Source organism: Scophthalmus maximus, chromosome 15, assembly GCF_022379125.1.
Source record: "Scophthalmus maximus strain ysfricsl-2021 chromosome 15, ASM2237912v1, whole genome shotgun sequence".
NCBI lineage: Eukaryota > Metazoa > Chordata > Actinopteri > Pleuronectiformes > Scophthalmidae > Scophthalmus > Scophthalmus maximus.
The window spans coordinates 1,519,780-1,532,500 of record NC_061529.1 but is presented as its reverse complement, the minus strand read 5'-3'; the positions used below and the strand labels follow the sequence as shown (position 1 = coordinate 1,532,500).

Below are 12,721 nucleotides of genomic sequence, written 5' to 3'. Positions count from 1 at the left end.
CCAATGGTCACGGTCAACGCATGACAATTAAAGATGCATACATTGCCAAACTAGGTACTGAAAAAGAACTAGCATTTGACAATCTTTGGTTTTGTTGGAGGAGACGGAAACAGTCGAATGTCGTGGCTTTCGCTTCGTTAGTAGCCAGACGCCTGATCTTGTTAAATTGGAAGGAATTCTTTTTATCTGCTGGATGACACAGCACTGTTGATGCAAAGGTCCTTTGATTTGATTTTGTATTATTTGTGAAAATGATAAATAAAGATAAACATAAGAAGCATTTGCCTCATTCTCATTTTCAGGCCAAACGAGCGGCTCCTCTGTTGGATCGGACCTTTAGCAGGTTAATAATGTGACGTCCGCCCGTCCGCCACAAACCAGACCTAAAGATAGTCTGAAGTATTTTGAAAAAACTGTAATTAAGTTCCCCTCTGTTTGATCCCTGGCAGTATATTCATGCGTAAAGTTAAAAGACAAGAAGTGGAAAAAGAGCAGGGTCGGTGTTTTTTCTTCCAACTACCAGTAACAACGAAATGACTAACGGCTCTGTGAGCTGCTGCAGGTGAAAACAAGAGGCCCAGGGTTGAATATTTAGCAGCGTTAATGCAGAAGAGATGCAGTGATCCACCTGGCGTATCAATGCATTGTACAGTACGGTACAGTACGGTGCTGCAGTGCTGCATGAGCATCATGCAGAACAAGTGCTTCCATGTGCCTTTGGCGTTTGTGTCGGTGACTTCACAGCATCACAGTGTCCCTTCACATTAAATCGCTTCCGACGCTCTATGAATGTTTTATAGACACTTCACGTCCTGTAACTGGAGTATTGAAGAATGTGCAGGAACAAGAAATATGTATTTTTATGAGTCAATGTACTTAATGTCGACACAGTAATCGCGCTGACGTGGAAGAAGAGAAAAATCTAATTGTTTTTGTGTCGTTCCTTTGGTAAAATGCACAATCTTTTGTTCAGTAATACTTAGTGATAAAATCATTTTGGGTAATTTGACACAAAGTAGCTCTACGGAATGTTTAAAGACGTTTCATTTGGCAAACTATTCAAAGAACACGGGGGAGCTGAGGTAGAGAACTGTGTTTGTCATCTATAGGTGTTGTCATTTGAGTTATGATTTTAATATTACCTTCTCTTTCTGTACGAGAGGAAAACCAAACCCTAAAAGTTATTTCATAAACTCATGCAGGGTGAGATGACGCGTGCCGAGGTCGGCCTGCGTGACACTTGCATGACAAACAACCCGCTGCAACTTGCTAATGCTATAATTTAATTACATCTAATGAAAAGACCTGGTGCGAATCATTCATGGTCTATTATGCTAATCGACCTTTTAATGGTTTACATGGCTCTATACATTTGCTACAGTATATGTGCAAAGGTTTTTGTGTGTTCATGAGACGTCGAGTCGATCGCGGTCACGTGTTTTCCAACAGGTTGGTCGTCGGCTGACGGACACGGTACAAGTGACCCATTGATCCCGAAGAGTCTCGAGACAAACGGGGTGTGGAGGCATGTGGGAGGACAGCTGGTAGAGGAGGGGGGTGGGCGGAGCAGCACAGATCAGAAGAGTCAGTCAGACGTCCGTGAACATACAGTGCTCTGGCTCAGAGCGGGTCGATTGTTGGAGACGACTACGGACAAGCAGACTGACGGGCCGACTGCCGTGCTGAGAGGACTACGAGCAGACAGACGGACCGAGGGACAAACTGGGGAGTCAGATGGCTCCGTCTTTCTTTCTACCGGTCTGTTTCTCCGACTCTGACTTTCTACCTGTGTCGCCCGAGTTGTCCAAACGTTACATTTTGTCCCAGTCTCCAAAGTCACCGGGGTCTAGTGTGTGAAGCCTGTATTCTCTGGAATCACCAGCAGAGGGCGACTCTATGAGAACATGACTCTACTATTCACTTGATCTATAACGTCAGTAAACGTTTTCCTGAGGAAGTTATGGTTCAATCGGAGGGACGGCTGGTAGCGTCCAATCGGTGCATGGTTGCGGGTGTAGGTGGATGAGCTCTCAGTCAGGCCACACCCCCGATTCTACCTGTGGTGGCAAAAAAAACCTAAACATGGCGCTGGTCAAAAACCCCTAACCCTAAACTCGAGGCTTCAAAACCAACGGGTGACGTCACCGTGGTTTGTCACTTGGTCTGAGCTCTAAATTATGTATATATTGATCATGGTTATGATTGATTATGGTTTTAAAAAAAACATTTTCAGTTATATTTTTTGGGGCCAATCACCCAGAATTCACTACTAAGACGTTTCACGTTGATACCGTCACGTCACAAAATGGAGGTGTTGTTCTTTTCTAATTAATGGGTTGAAAACAAGAACGTCAACGGCAGACGCAGCGACGGGAAGGAAACACAAATGCAGAAGAAGTTGACGTGGAGCTGCTTCAGCTTCTGTCTCTGTGAGTGTGTTCACCAGAAATAACCTGGACCATAAGCAGAGCAGGGATCTGTCGAGAGAACCTCTGGCCTGGCTGCGAGCATCCGGCTCACGGGGGCTGAGGTTAGATCACGCATGTTTATTTATGTGTACTATGAAGGACTGAGGCATTTTCAAGAAACGTAAAAGTGGAAAAGTTCATCTGGTAGGTTACCGTTCCGCAGCTGCTGTGAACTCATCGATCGTTAGCATCAGGCTCTGGTGACAGGAATATAATCGCCTGGATGGAGATCTAAAAAAGAATCAGAGGACGTCAGTCGGCAGACCTTTCTCGCGACGACGTCTCTGCTGCTTTGTCCACGGATCAGAAGCTTCGACTGATGAACTCGCACCCGGCTCCATTCAGCACCGACAGATCCAACCGCCTCCAAACTTGGCGCGTCGGCGCTTCACTACAATCGACCCCACAGGGCCAATCAGGACGCGCCAAGGACTGAGCCGTTGTTTGCCATTTCCCCCTCAAGACGAGACATCTGTGTCGCGCTCGGCCTCCTGTCGCCAACAGGGAGCGTTTGTCGAGTGGGATTAACTCTGAACGGAAGGAAGGGCGTTGGGTCGGAGAGGAGTCGAAACGGACAGAAGACCTGACGTCCGCCATTTGACCCGAGCGTCGCCTTCGTTTAATTTTAGATTGTTCGCCCTCTTTGCCTTCATCTTTCACTTTCCTTCACTTCATCTCCGTCTACGTTTCCATGGAAACCTCAAGAAGATTCAGGGCAAGTATCTGTTTACAAACAGGAATCGTGGATGTTCGAAATCTTTCGAGAATCTTTTGAGAACCGTTGAAGTAAATTCGTCTGGTTTCCAGACTTTCCAGAGTAATTTAATGCAAAGCCACTGTAAAAGTCTCCTTCCCGATCAATCAATCAATCAATCACTGATCTGCTGAGACTGACAGGTCCTGGCAGCGTTCACACTGAATGACAGACTGAACAAAGGCCTCTACCCTTCCCCTGAAGGTTAAGGTTTCATCTCGTCTCCTGTCTTCGTCTATAAACAGCTCCGCAAACCCCGACGTCCATCAACCAAAGCTGAGCAGATGAGTTTTTTTCTTCTACCTGACAGTTCTAGAGATCCGTATCAAAGGGATTTGTTAATGGTTGATAAATACTTTATGGAAGAACATGCTTTGGTCGGCTATTATTTCTCCAGCTGGAGTTTTTCCTCCTGCAGCATCATATGGATCGCCATCGCCTCATTAATAACTTACTAACTTTTATAATTACAGACTTGATTTATGAGAAGGAAACAATAACCCGACATTTAATATTTTAAATGAACCACAGTGGTTAAAAAAAGGCCCAGAATCCACGCAGCAGCAGAGATATGTGCGAGTAGTCGCGAAGTTCGTGTCGGGAGACGTCTTTGCCTCGACATTGTATTTGTACGTTGTAACGCAACATTAATACGTCTTTAATCAGGACTTTGCTTGTATTTACACAACAGACTGAAAATCAGTAAAGACGAAGCAGGTTTTCTCAACCTGGCAGTTTGGTCTCATTCGTGGCTTGGGGAAAAGATCAATTCTTTTCCTGACCCATCTGAAAGTGTGATGATCTGTTCATTCCCTCTGCGGCCTCCCTACTGTGCCGTGTTCCCGGTCTGATCTATGTGATGCAGAGAACCAAACGAATGGACCCCGTCTCTGCGCGTCTCACCATCGCTTCTCACTGGCTGAGATCGGGACACTGCCCACACAGGACGTGCGCTGGTCTCGGCCGCGCCGAGGAGAGACTATCAGTTACAGAGCAGACACGACGGACACGAGGAGCGTCTGGCGCGTCCTGTTTACTACGCAGCTGAGGCCGGTCCATTGTCCGGTTTGCCAGAAACAAACAATATGCAGCGACGCCCAGGGAGGCTCCCTGACAGCTCCAACTCCGGGGCAGGGACAGATTGGACCGAGACAACAATCACGAAAACGCTGTTGTTCCACAAAGGAGATTCAGCCATTTGAAAAAGCCTGCTGTGACCCGAGAAAACTGAATAATAATAAAAAAGGCTTCATGTTGTTTTTAAAACGGCCAAATCGGAACAAATCCGTCCACAGGCAGGATCGCCTGGAGATCCAGCAAACGGAGCATTGATTTGGAGGTTGGAGGAGGAACATTGGTGTATCCTGCCAAACACCTTAAGGAAAGATATGAAGAAGAAAAAAACGCTGCAACACTTAAAATAACACACCGGTCGGTGACTCGCCTTCCGCTTCTGGACTCGAGTTGTGTAGTTTACGCTTGTGCCTGTTTTGGAGAACTGGCCAATCAGACGGTCAGAGAAAGAAGAAAGTTCTGCGGCACTGATAAAAAGAAAGAGAGAAACATACTCAATATGGTCGAGTTGTATTATCTCTAAGTTAAGCTTTCGCGAACGAATCATCGGACGTGCAGACACTGATGAGGCTTCCTGACTGACGAGACGCTGGTGATTCCCGCGGCCTCAGAGATGAAAACAACAGATCTAACATGGCTCACGTGTTCACATCGTATTTGCATGTTGTGATAAAGCGACGTGCTCCTCGCGACTGCTGAAGCAAATCATGTGCAGAAGGTTCACGGCAGGCGGAGGCGAGAAGCTTCTAGGAAGAAGAAAGACGACAAGACACGTACCAGGTTCCAGGTTCAGGTACGCTTGAACACAACTGCACATTTTTTCGGGCCTGTAATAAGGTCACGGGAGGTTTATTCCTTTAATCCTAATACCAACAGATAAACACTAATGTTCCGTTTGCCCATCTTCAGTCAAAGTCTCTCGGGGGACGGCAGAGCAGAATAAAAATAAGTTTCCAACGTTAAGAATCGGTTCTGTCCGAGTGTGTGCATACACTTTAATAATTGATGCACTGAAAGCATTTTCCCCTTCAGGATATAGACATTGTTACACAAGCTGCGTCAGGCCGGCACAGAAGAAGCAGCAACGCCAAAAAGACAAACACACGGTCCAGAGTAACTTTTAAAAGCTACAGATTAGAGATATTTATCTCCGTCTTTTACCACCGGTAGCTGCTTGACGACATCTCAACAGTCCCCGACACCAGATGAGCACCGATATCATCTGCAGCTTCAGCTCCATCATATCATCCACACACGCTAAGACCTTTCACTTCATCACAACGACGTCAGAGACGGTTCATGCAACACTCACGACAAGTGATTAAAGCTCCAGTGTGCAATTTTTGTAATTTCCTGGCGGCATCTGGTGGTAAAGTTACAAACTGCAACCGACCGAGCGACCGACAGGGGACACTTCATGGTGTCGCACCGCTGATTCCATCTCCTGTTTCCATCAGCGTCTGAAAATTCAACGTGAACGCGACGTATTCTGAACCGTTTAGTTCAACGACTGTATTCAACACGACGTAGAAACATGGAGACTCACACGGAGGTCGGTCCACCTCATGGAATTATATTTAACCCATGTATGAACACAGAGTTATGGACAATGTATTTCTGTGAATAAGTTCTTCTAAATATTACACACTGTGGCTTTAATATGTGGCGCTGGATGCGTGTGGGGAGGAAGCGCTGGTGGAAGACGGATGATGTGAAAGAATTTATAAAAGATAAACTGAAGCAGAAAGTCGTAAAGGAACAAATACTGTGGGGAGAAAAAACAAAACAACGTAATAAAACCTGATTATGTTACATCTCTTCCTCTTAAAAAAACAACAACAATGTTTTAAGGATTTTCCTTGGAGTTTCTGTGAAGATGAGTCAAATCCAAGATCTACCCCCGCTCGCTGTTAACCGTTAATAACTCATCGCTGCCTTAACGTGCGGATGATTACTCAGAGTAAAACCGCGGGGAGTACAGTTCGCCATTAATCACGTGTGTCACATGCTGCTTTCTATTATCGTGCTCAGTTATCTGCGGCGTGACTCGCCGGCGTTGGGGGGGTTTCCCGCTGCGCGGATCCGTGTGCAGCCTCCAACGTTGTTCAGAAAGAAGAAAAATATAAAAAACGCCTTGACAACATTCCTCATCGCTTTAATAACTCCGACCGCAGTGATTATAAAAATAGATTTCAATTAAGAAACAGACTCACAGTTTACTGTTGGTGACTCAGCAGGAGTGTGTGTGTGTGTGGGGGGGGGGGGGACTAATTGATTAACAAGTTGTCAATATTAGAGCTCAGAGCGATGGTGATTTGCAGGAGAAGGAGGAGTGATTAGAAACGGCTGAAAAAATAATGAGTAAAAGTACAAGATGAAACAAAACAACACACAAAACAGATTTGATTTTCGACAGTGGAGCGGGTCGTCCACTAACCACAAGGTCTACAGTTCGATCCCCGCTCCATGTGATTGGTTTGCAACGAAATCTGCATCCTGAGGACCTTCGTCTGACACGGACAGTATTGTGGAGTGTGACACACTTGGATCTACGTGAGATCATATTTTTCAAAAGTTGACGTGTCGACCCGACGGCGACACCGTGATGCAAATCTGCAGGGTTTGTCTTTGAGCACAGTGACTGGTGGACATAAGAATGAACGTCAACAACAGTCCAGCAAAGTTCCTCTGCTTCTGTCCGCTCATCTGTTCTCGTCGTGTGATTAATAAATCACGGGTTTGGGTCCGTAAAATGTCAGAAAATATGGATTTCTTAATATTTTTTCTAAAAGGCACCGTGTTTTCAAATTGCTTTGTTTTGTCTGAGGCCTAAAACACAGGTCTAAACTCTGGATAACATTTCTCTCAGCAGCAACACAAGTCGTGCAGGACTCGCACACGCAACAAGCACGCTCACATGATTCAGTGTCACAAAATGGTAATAATGTGACGACAATATCGTTTATCGCCCTAATTTTCTGGGACAATAAATCGTGCCACAAAAAGTAGTTATCGTGACGAGGCCGAGGGCAGCGTTCAGATTCCATGGTCCACATTATCTGGACCGAACTGCCAGAGAACTGCAGGTCTGCTGCAGACTGGGCACCATCATTAGTGATCCTCTTTAGGTCATGAACATGCTGTATCTCGTCAGCCGCCAGTACCTCGCTCAGACGTCTGACCCAACAAACCCACGTCGCCATCTTAAGGCTTACGGAACTCAAACAGCAACAATTGTCCCAAAAAGTACCGACACCCAGCAACACTTCAACACTTCGACGGTCAATGAACAAAACTCGACCAGCAGCGTTTGCTCGGAGCAGCTGCCTCAGCGTCCGCGTGCCGCGTCACTCTCCGACAACCACATCAACATTCCGCCCGCCGGCGTGTCTTCCCTCGTTACTCACATCCCACCATCATCATGGCCACGGAGAAGATCTTCTCCCCGTCCGTGGTGGGGGCGATGTTCCCGAAGCCGATGGTCGTCAGGCTGGTCATGGTGAAGTACAGCGAGGTGATGTACAGCGAGTCCTTGCCCGGGCCGCCCTCCCACTGGCCCGAGCCGCTGGCGTTGTAGCGGTACGGCGAGCCGATGTTGATGGCCAGCTGGTAGAGCCAGCTGTCCGTCTTGATGGTGTTGGTGGCCTCGTCGATGACCTCGTAGTCGCCGATGCTGTACCTGCGGAGGGGCGGAGAGTTCTACGTGACTGCGTTTCACGTCCTGTTGGAGTGACTGAGCACTTTCCACTGTTGCCCCAGTTATTGTCTTATCAAATCTTCTTTTTATTTTTGACTTTAGCTCTTTGTAATCATAAAGTAGAGGTGCATTTAACGATTATTTTCATTATCGATTCATTGTTGTCATAGTTGTTTGGTTCATAAAATGGTGAAAAATGTTGGTTTTGTCCACACACCAAAGATATTCAGATTACTGTCATAGAGGAGCAAAGAAACCAGATCATATTCACATTTAAGAAGCTGAAATCAGAGAATTATGACTTTTCCCCCATAAAACTACTTGAACCGATTAATCGATTATCAAAATAGATGCCGATTAATTTAGTAGTCGAATACTGATCAATTAATCTATTTACCATTGCAGCTCTGTCATTAAATACCTTATGACAAATATTTTGTCTATATAAGTTACATTATATTCATTTTCCTCACTCATAATCATACATTTTTGACACATCAGCGGTAAGCAGCATTAAGGGCCCACACTGGGAATCGAACCCTGTCTTTCTGTACCAAAGTCAGAGGTGTAACCCACAGCGGTATACCAGGTGAGTCAGTGACATCCTGTTCTAAACACATATCTAACAGTATTTTTTACCATCTTCTACCTTACACCATCAATATCAATTTTTTTTTAGTTCCAAAGTTCCAACTTTTTACCAGAAACGCACGTAAATATTAAAAAAAAACCTCCTCAAAAGCCTTAATCCTTCAATAATGTCCTGGAGGCGTAAAAACCAGAGCGTTAAGAGAAGAAAGTATCACAGTTGTGTTTAATGTCGGCGAGTTTTAAGCAATTAAAGGAACGATTCGGGGGATTCTGAGCTCTGGGACGGCGGAAGCTCTTAGAGAAATAATTTGTCTTCCTTTTCTTTTTCTCTATAGGGTATAAATGAATTAGCAGAGTATCCAATGTTGTTTGACTCGGAGGAAACTAAACAGAGCTTGCAGCCGGCATGAGGAGCAGCAGATGCTTTGTGGCGTACGGGCGGGCGGGCGGCAGCGTTCAGCATACACACCCAATTAGGAACGGTTAGGAAGGCGCGTAAACTCCCAGCAGCCGGCGGGAGGAGCCTGTGAGCGCAACTGAACATAAAACGCTCCCTGACTGTAAAGGCCATGAAAGCAAAGTGTTTACCAGATGCAGGCGAGCCAGTGGGCGACGAGGCCGAACACGCAGACCAGCAGCACCAGGACGGCGGCGCCGTACTCCAGGTAGTGGTCCAGCTTCCGGGCCACGCGGCCCAGACGCAGCAGGCGGATCACCTTCAGAGAGCTGAACAGACTGCTGATGCCCTGAGGCGCCGGATGGAGAGGAGGAGGAGGAGGAGGAGGAGGAGGGGGGGGGGGGGGGGGGGAAGGAAACGAGGAGGTGAGAAAAGGTCAAGGACGGATGAAGGGAGGGGAGGAGAAGAAAGAGAGTGAGTACAGGTATGATGTCAAACGGTGTGTTCCCCGGTGGGGATACAGTTCCTATACAGTTTAAATATATGAAAAAAAACATAAACATATTTTTCGGACACTACTTTGTAGAACAAAGTGTGAATGCAACTGCAACATTTCTACCATGAAAGGTCGCGTGATGCGAGGAACCACGAGTCAACAGTTCGTCTTCTACGCTGGGAGATTTCGTGGACACAGTTTCCACCGCGCTCCGTTTGTAAACCGTTGATCCTGCGGTTGTACGACGCAGCTGTGGGCGACGTGACGGACAGAAGTACATCGGCAAGAGGCCGTCTAACCAAACAAAACTGAATAAGACACATTATTTTTATGGCCACACACACACACATAAAAGCAACATGGTGCCGAAAGTAGCAACTGGAAACTTTGACTTGTCGACCAACAGCTCACGAGGGACTGTGGCGTCACCAGTGGAGTCATGACGGTGATCTGATAAATAACACCAGGGCTTCTGAAAGCGGAATTATAAAAATTGGATTCAGCCACAATACCGGTTATTAATTAAACGTGTGCTTCCTGATTTATCGTGTCAAGTTGTTTGCTGTGAAAAACGTCTCTTCCCACGGCTTTGTGCTGCATTGGCAAAATAAAAAAAGGATTTATTCATGTGTATTATTCCATCGACTGATACAGTCCAGTTTTTTGGGGGTTTGTTTTCAGAGTTAATTCAATATTTTCATCGCAGCTTCGCAGCCGTCACGACACTTGTAGTTTGATTTGTGTGAGATCTCATATTTCTGCTCGTCGTCCTCTCCTCACGCCTGCGACCAGTCGACTGGGTGAGCGGCTCCTTCGCCCCCCGGCGCTCGTATTTACCATCTGCACGAGACGACTCGAACGCATCGCAGTGTCGAAATGAGAATGAGAAACTTTGAGATACTGTCGGTAACGTACGTACATCCTATCACGGCACATACAGGACATGATTACTGATCAACGTGTGACGGGTGTCTAGGAACAGGAGGTCCGTCATCAACATGAGTGATGGATTATGGAAACTCCTGTATTCTCTGTACTGACCAGCAGAGGGCGACTCCACTGGTTGTTTCTATAGAAGTCTGAGAAAATGACTTCTCACAATTCTACGTGTGGTTGCAAACAAACAAAACAAACATGGCGCTGGTCACAATGTGAAACTCCAGGCTTCAAAATGGCCGCTCGCAAACCCACGGGGGACGTCGCGCCGCAGACGGAGAAACGCGCGGCTGCCTACGTGATTTCCTGGTGACAAAGAGACACTGAGGAAATCTGAACCTCTCATTAGGCCTCTTGCATAATTGTTAAATATTTCTCACTTCCCTCCACATCTTTTCCAACCGTCTCCGTCACTTTCCTTCTCATCCATCCCTTCATCCATCTTCCTCTACGACATGCAGAGTGTTAATGTCCCACCCCCGACTCGCACGCCGCCCAGCTTCCTCCCGGCTCTGTCAGCTTGGCGGTGGCGACATCACGCACGGCACATCGAAAAGGTCAGCCTGGATTAGAACCCTGTTGGTGACGCGCGCTGTGAGCTGCCACCGGCGCCGCCGGCCTCCTGCGTGACAGCAGGGGGCTTCAGGAGCTGCGGGACGTCCCCCCCCCCCCCCGCCTCAAAGCAGGCGCACACACTCGCCCCGACTCCCTCACACCACCCCCAGGAAGTGTTGGGGAGCATCAGCACGACTCCTCGTGAGAACGATACATCGTCTTTTGTTTTTTTTCCTGCTGACCTGTACGACATCTCTTCAGTGAGCGTAGGTGTTGCTCTCCCTGAAATATCCCCCCCAAAAAAACTGCGACTCCCAAAATGTCACCAGGATCAGAGAGAAAAAGAAAAATCCATACTCCTTTAGTTTTTATACAACTTGCTGCTTTCGCAGTTCATTATGATCATATTTTCTTTCGGTTCGGACACATTTTACTGAACCGACTGAGCCGCTGAGGTCCGAGGTCGTGGCAGCGGCATGAGAATAAAGATGAACAGCGTGACGACGTTGTATTGAAATCATTAAATCCCATCACGCGTCCTCCTCCGCTGGACAATGTTTCAGCTTCAAAAGGTTGGATCATAACCGGAATATGCAAAAAGACAATTCAAGGCTCTATCAAGCTTTTTCATCGTGTTGTGTTACTTTGTAGCTCGCGACATGTTTGGATTCATTAATACGTGTTAGGATGTGTGTGTGTGTGTTGTGGTGGGACATACTTTAGTTCCTTTAATGAACATGAACAATGTGACTGTTTCATACGACGACGACACACCAGAGGGATTTATTTCCTTTGTGCCGCTTTAATTAGAGCTCGTTTTACTGGAACGTGTAAGTGATTCACTGGGAGCTTAGAGTCTTATCGCTCATTATGAAGAGACTGGGATTGTGCCTCCGTCCCAGTGTGAACAAATGTACATGCACGTGTTGTAAAGTGGGAAGCCAACGCGACTGAACGCCAGCGACAAAACAGAAAACTAACAGATATTTAATGAAGTTAAAAAGCTTTTGTGTTCATCTCCATTTTCTCTTTGAATTGTTAGTGGATGAACTTACTATTTATTAAGTTGTAAATTAAATTTGATGTCAAATGTTTTGCTCTACTTCTTAACATCTGCTCTCGAACAACTCTGTCCCATTTACATTTCATTTTTCTGTTCATTTGTCTTGGACGAATAAACTAGAAAAATTAAATATTAACTAATTCTTTTGACAAACTGTGGTTGAACGACTTCGCCAACCAGTCCCGTTGCAGTTTACAAACTCCTAATATACAACTTGTAGTAAATAAAAGGGTATTTAATGTCCATCCATCATAACTAGCAGATGAATTATCGCGTCAACGTGAACTATTTTCTGTTTTTTTGGAGCATTTCATTCTTGATCATATCGACGGGGCGTCTAAATGTTAAATGACATAAAATCACCATGTGGGTGGATGTTTATTTTTATGTTATGACATAACTGTGTGTCCTGAATCAGTCATTTTACGTGCGACAGCAGCTTAATATCAACCTTATATATATTGAATTTGTTTTTACTTACAAATCCAAAATGTTGACTTCACATAAAAAAAAAAGATGTCGAGCTCACGAGGAACGAGTTTTCATGTCATTGTGAAAGTCCAGAACATTTACTGAGTCATGATGAACAAGTCACAGATTGTATGAATGATAGATCATATGTTCAGACTTGGTCCTCACAAGTCCTCATAGTGTGTGTGTGTGTGTGTGTGTGTGTGTGTGTGTGTGTGT

General features: G+C 45.9%; 1 protein-coding gene across 8 annotated transcripts in view; it reads right to left on the bottom strand.

The window, feature by feature from the left end:
* Positions 1 to 12,721, bottom strand: part of kcnh5b (potassium voltage-gated channel, subfamily H (eag-related), member 5b) — a 94,579-nt gene that overhangs the window by 45,425 nt on the left and 36,433 nt on the right. For all 8 annotated transcript variants that reach the window (XM_047337723.1, XM_047337722.1, XM_047337726.1 and 5 more), the window contains 2 exons: positions 9,173 to 9,330; positions 7,704 to 7,975 (listed from right to left, as the gene is read on the bottom strand). In XM_047337723.1, coding sequence (XP_047193679.1) covers positions 7,704 to 7,975; positions 9,173 to 9,330 — 430 coding nt within the window. The remainder of the gene's footprint in view (positions 1 to 7,703; positions 7,976 to 9,172; positions 9,331 to 12,721) is intronic.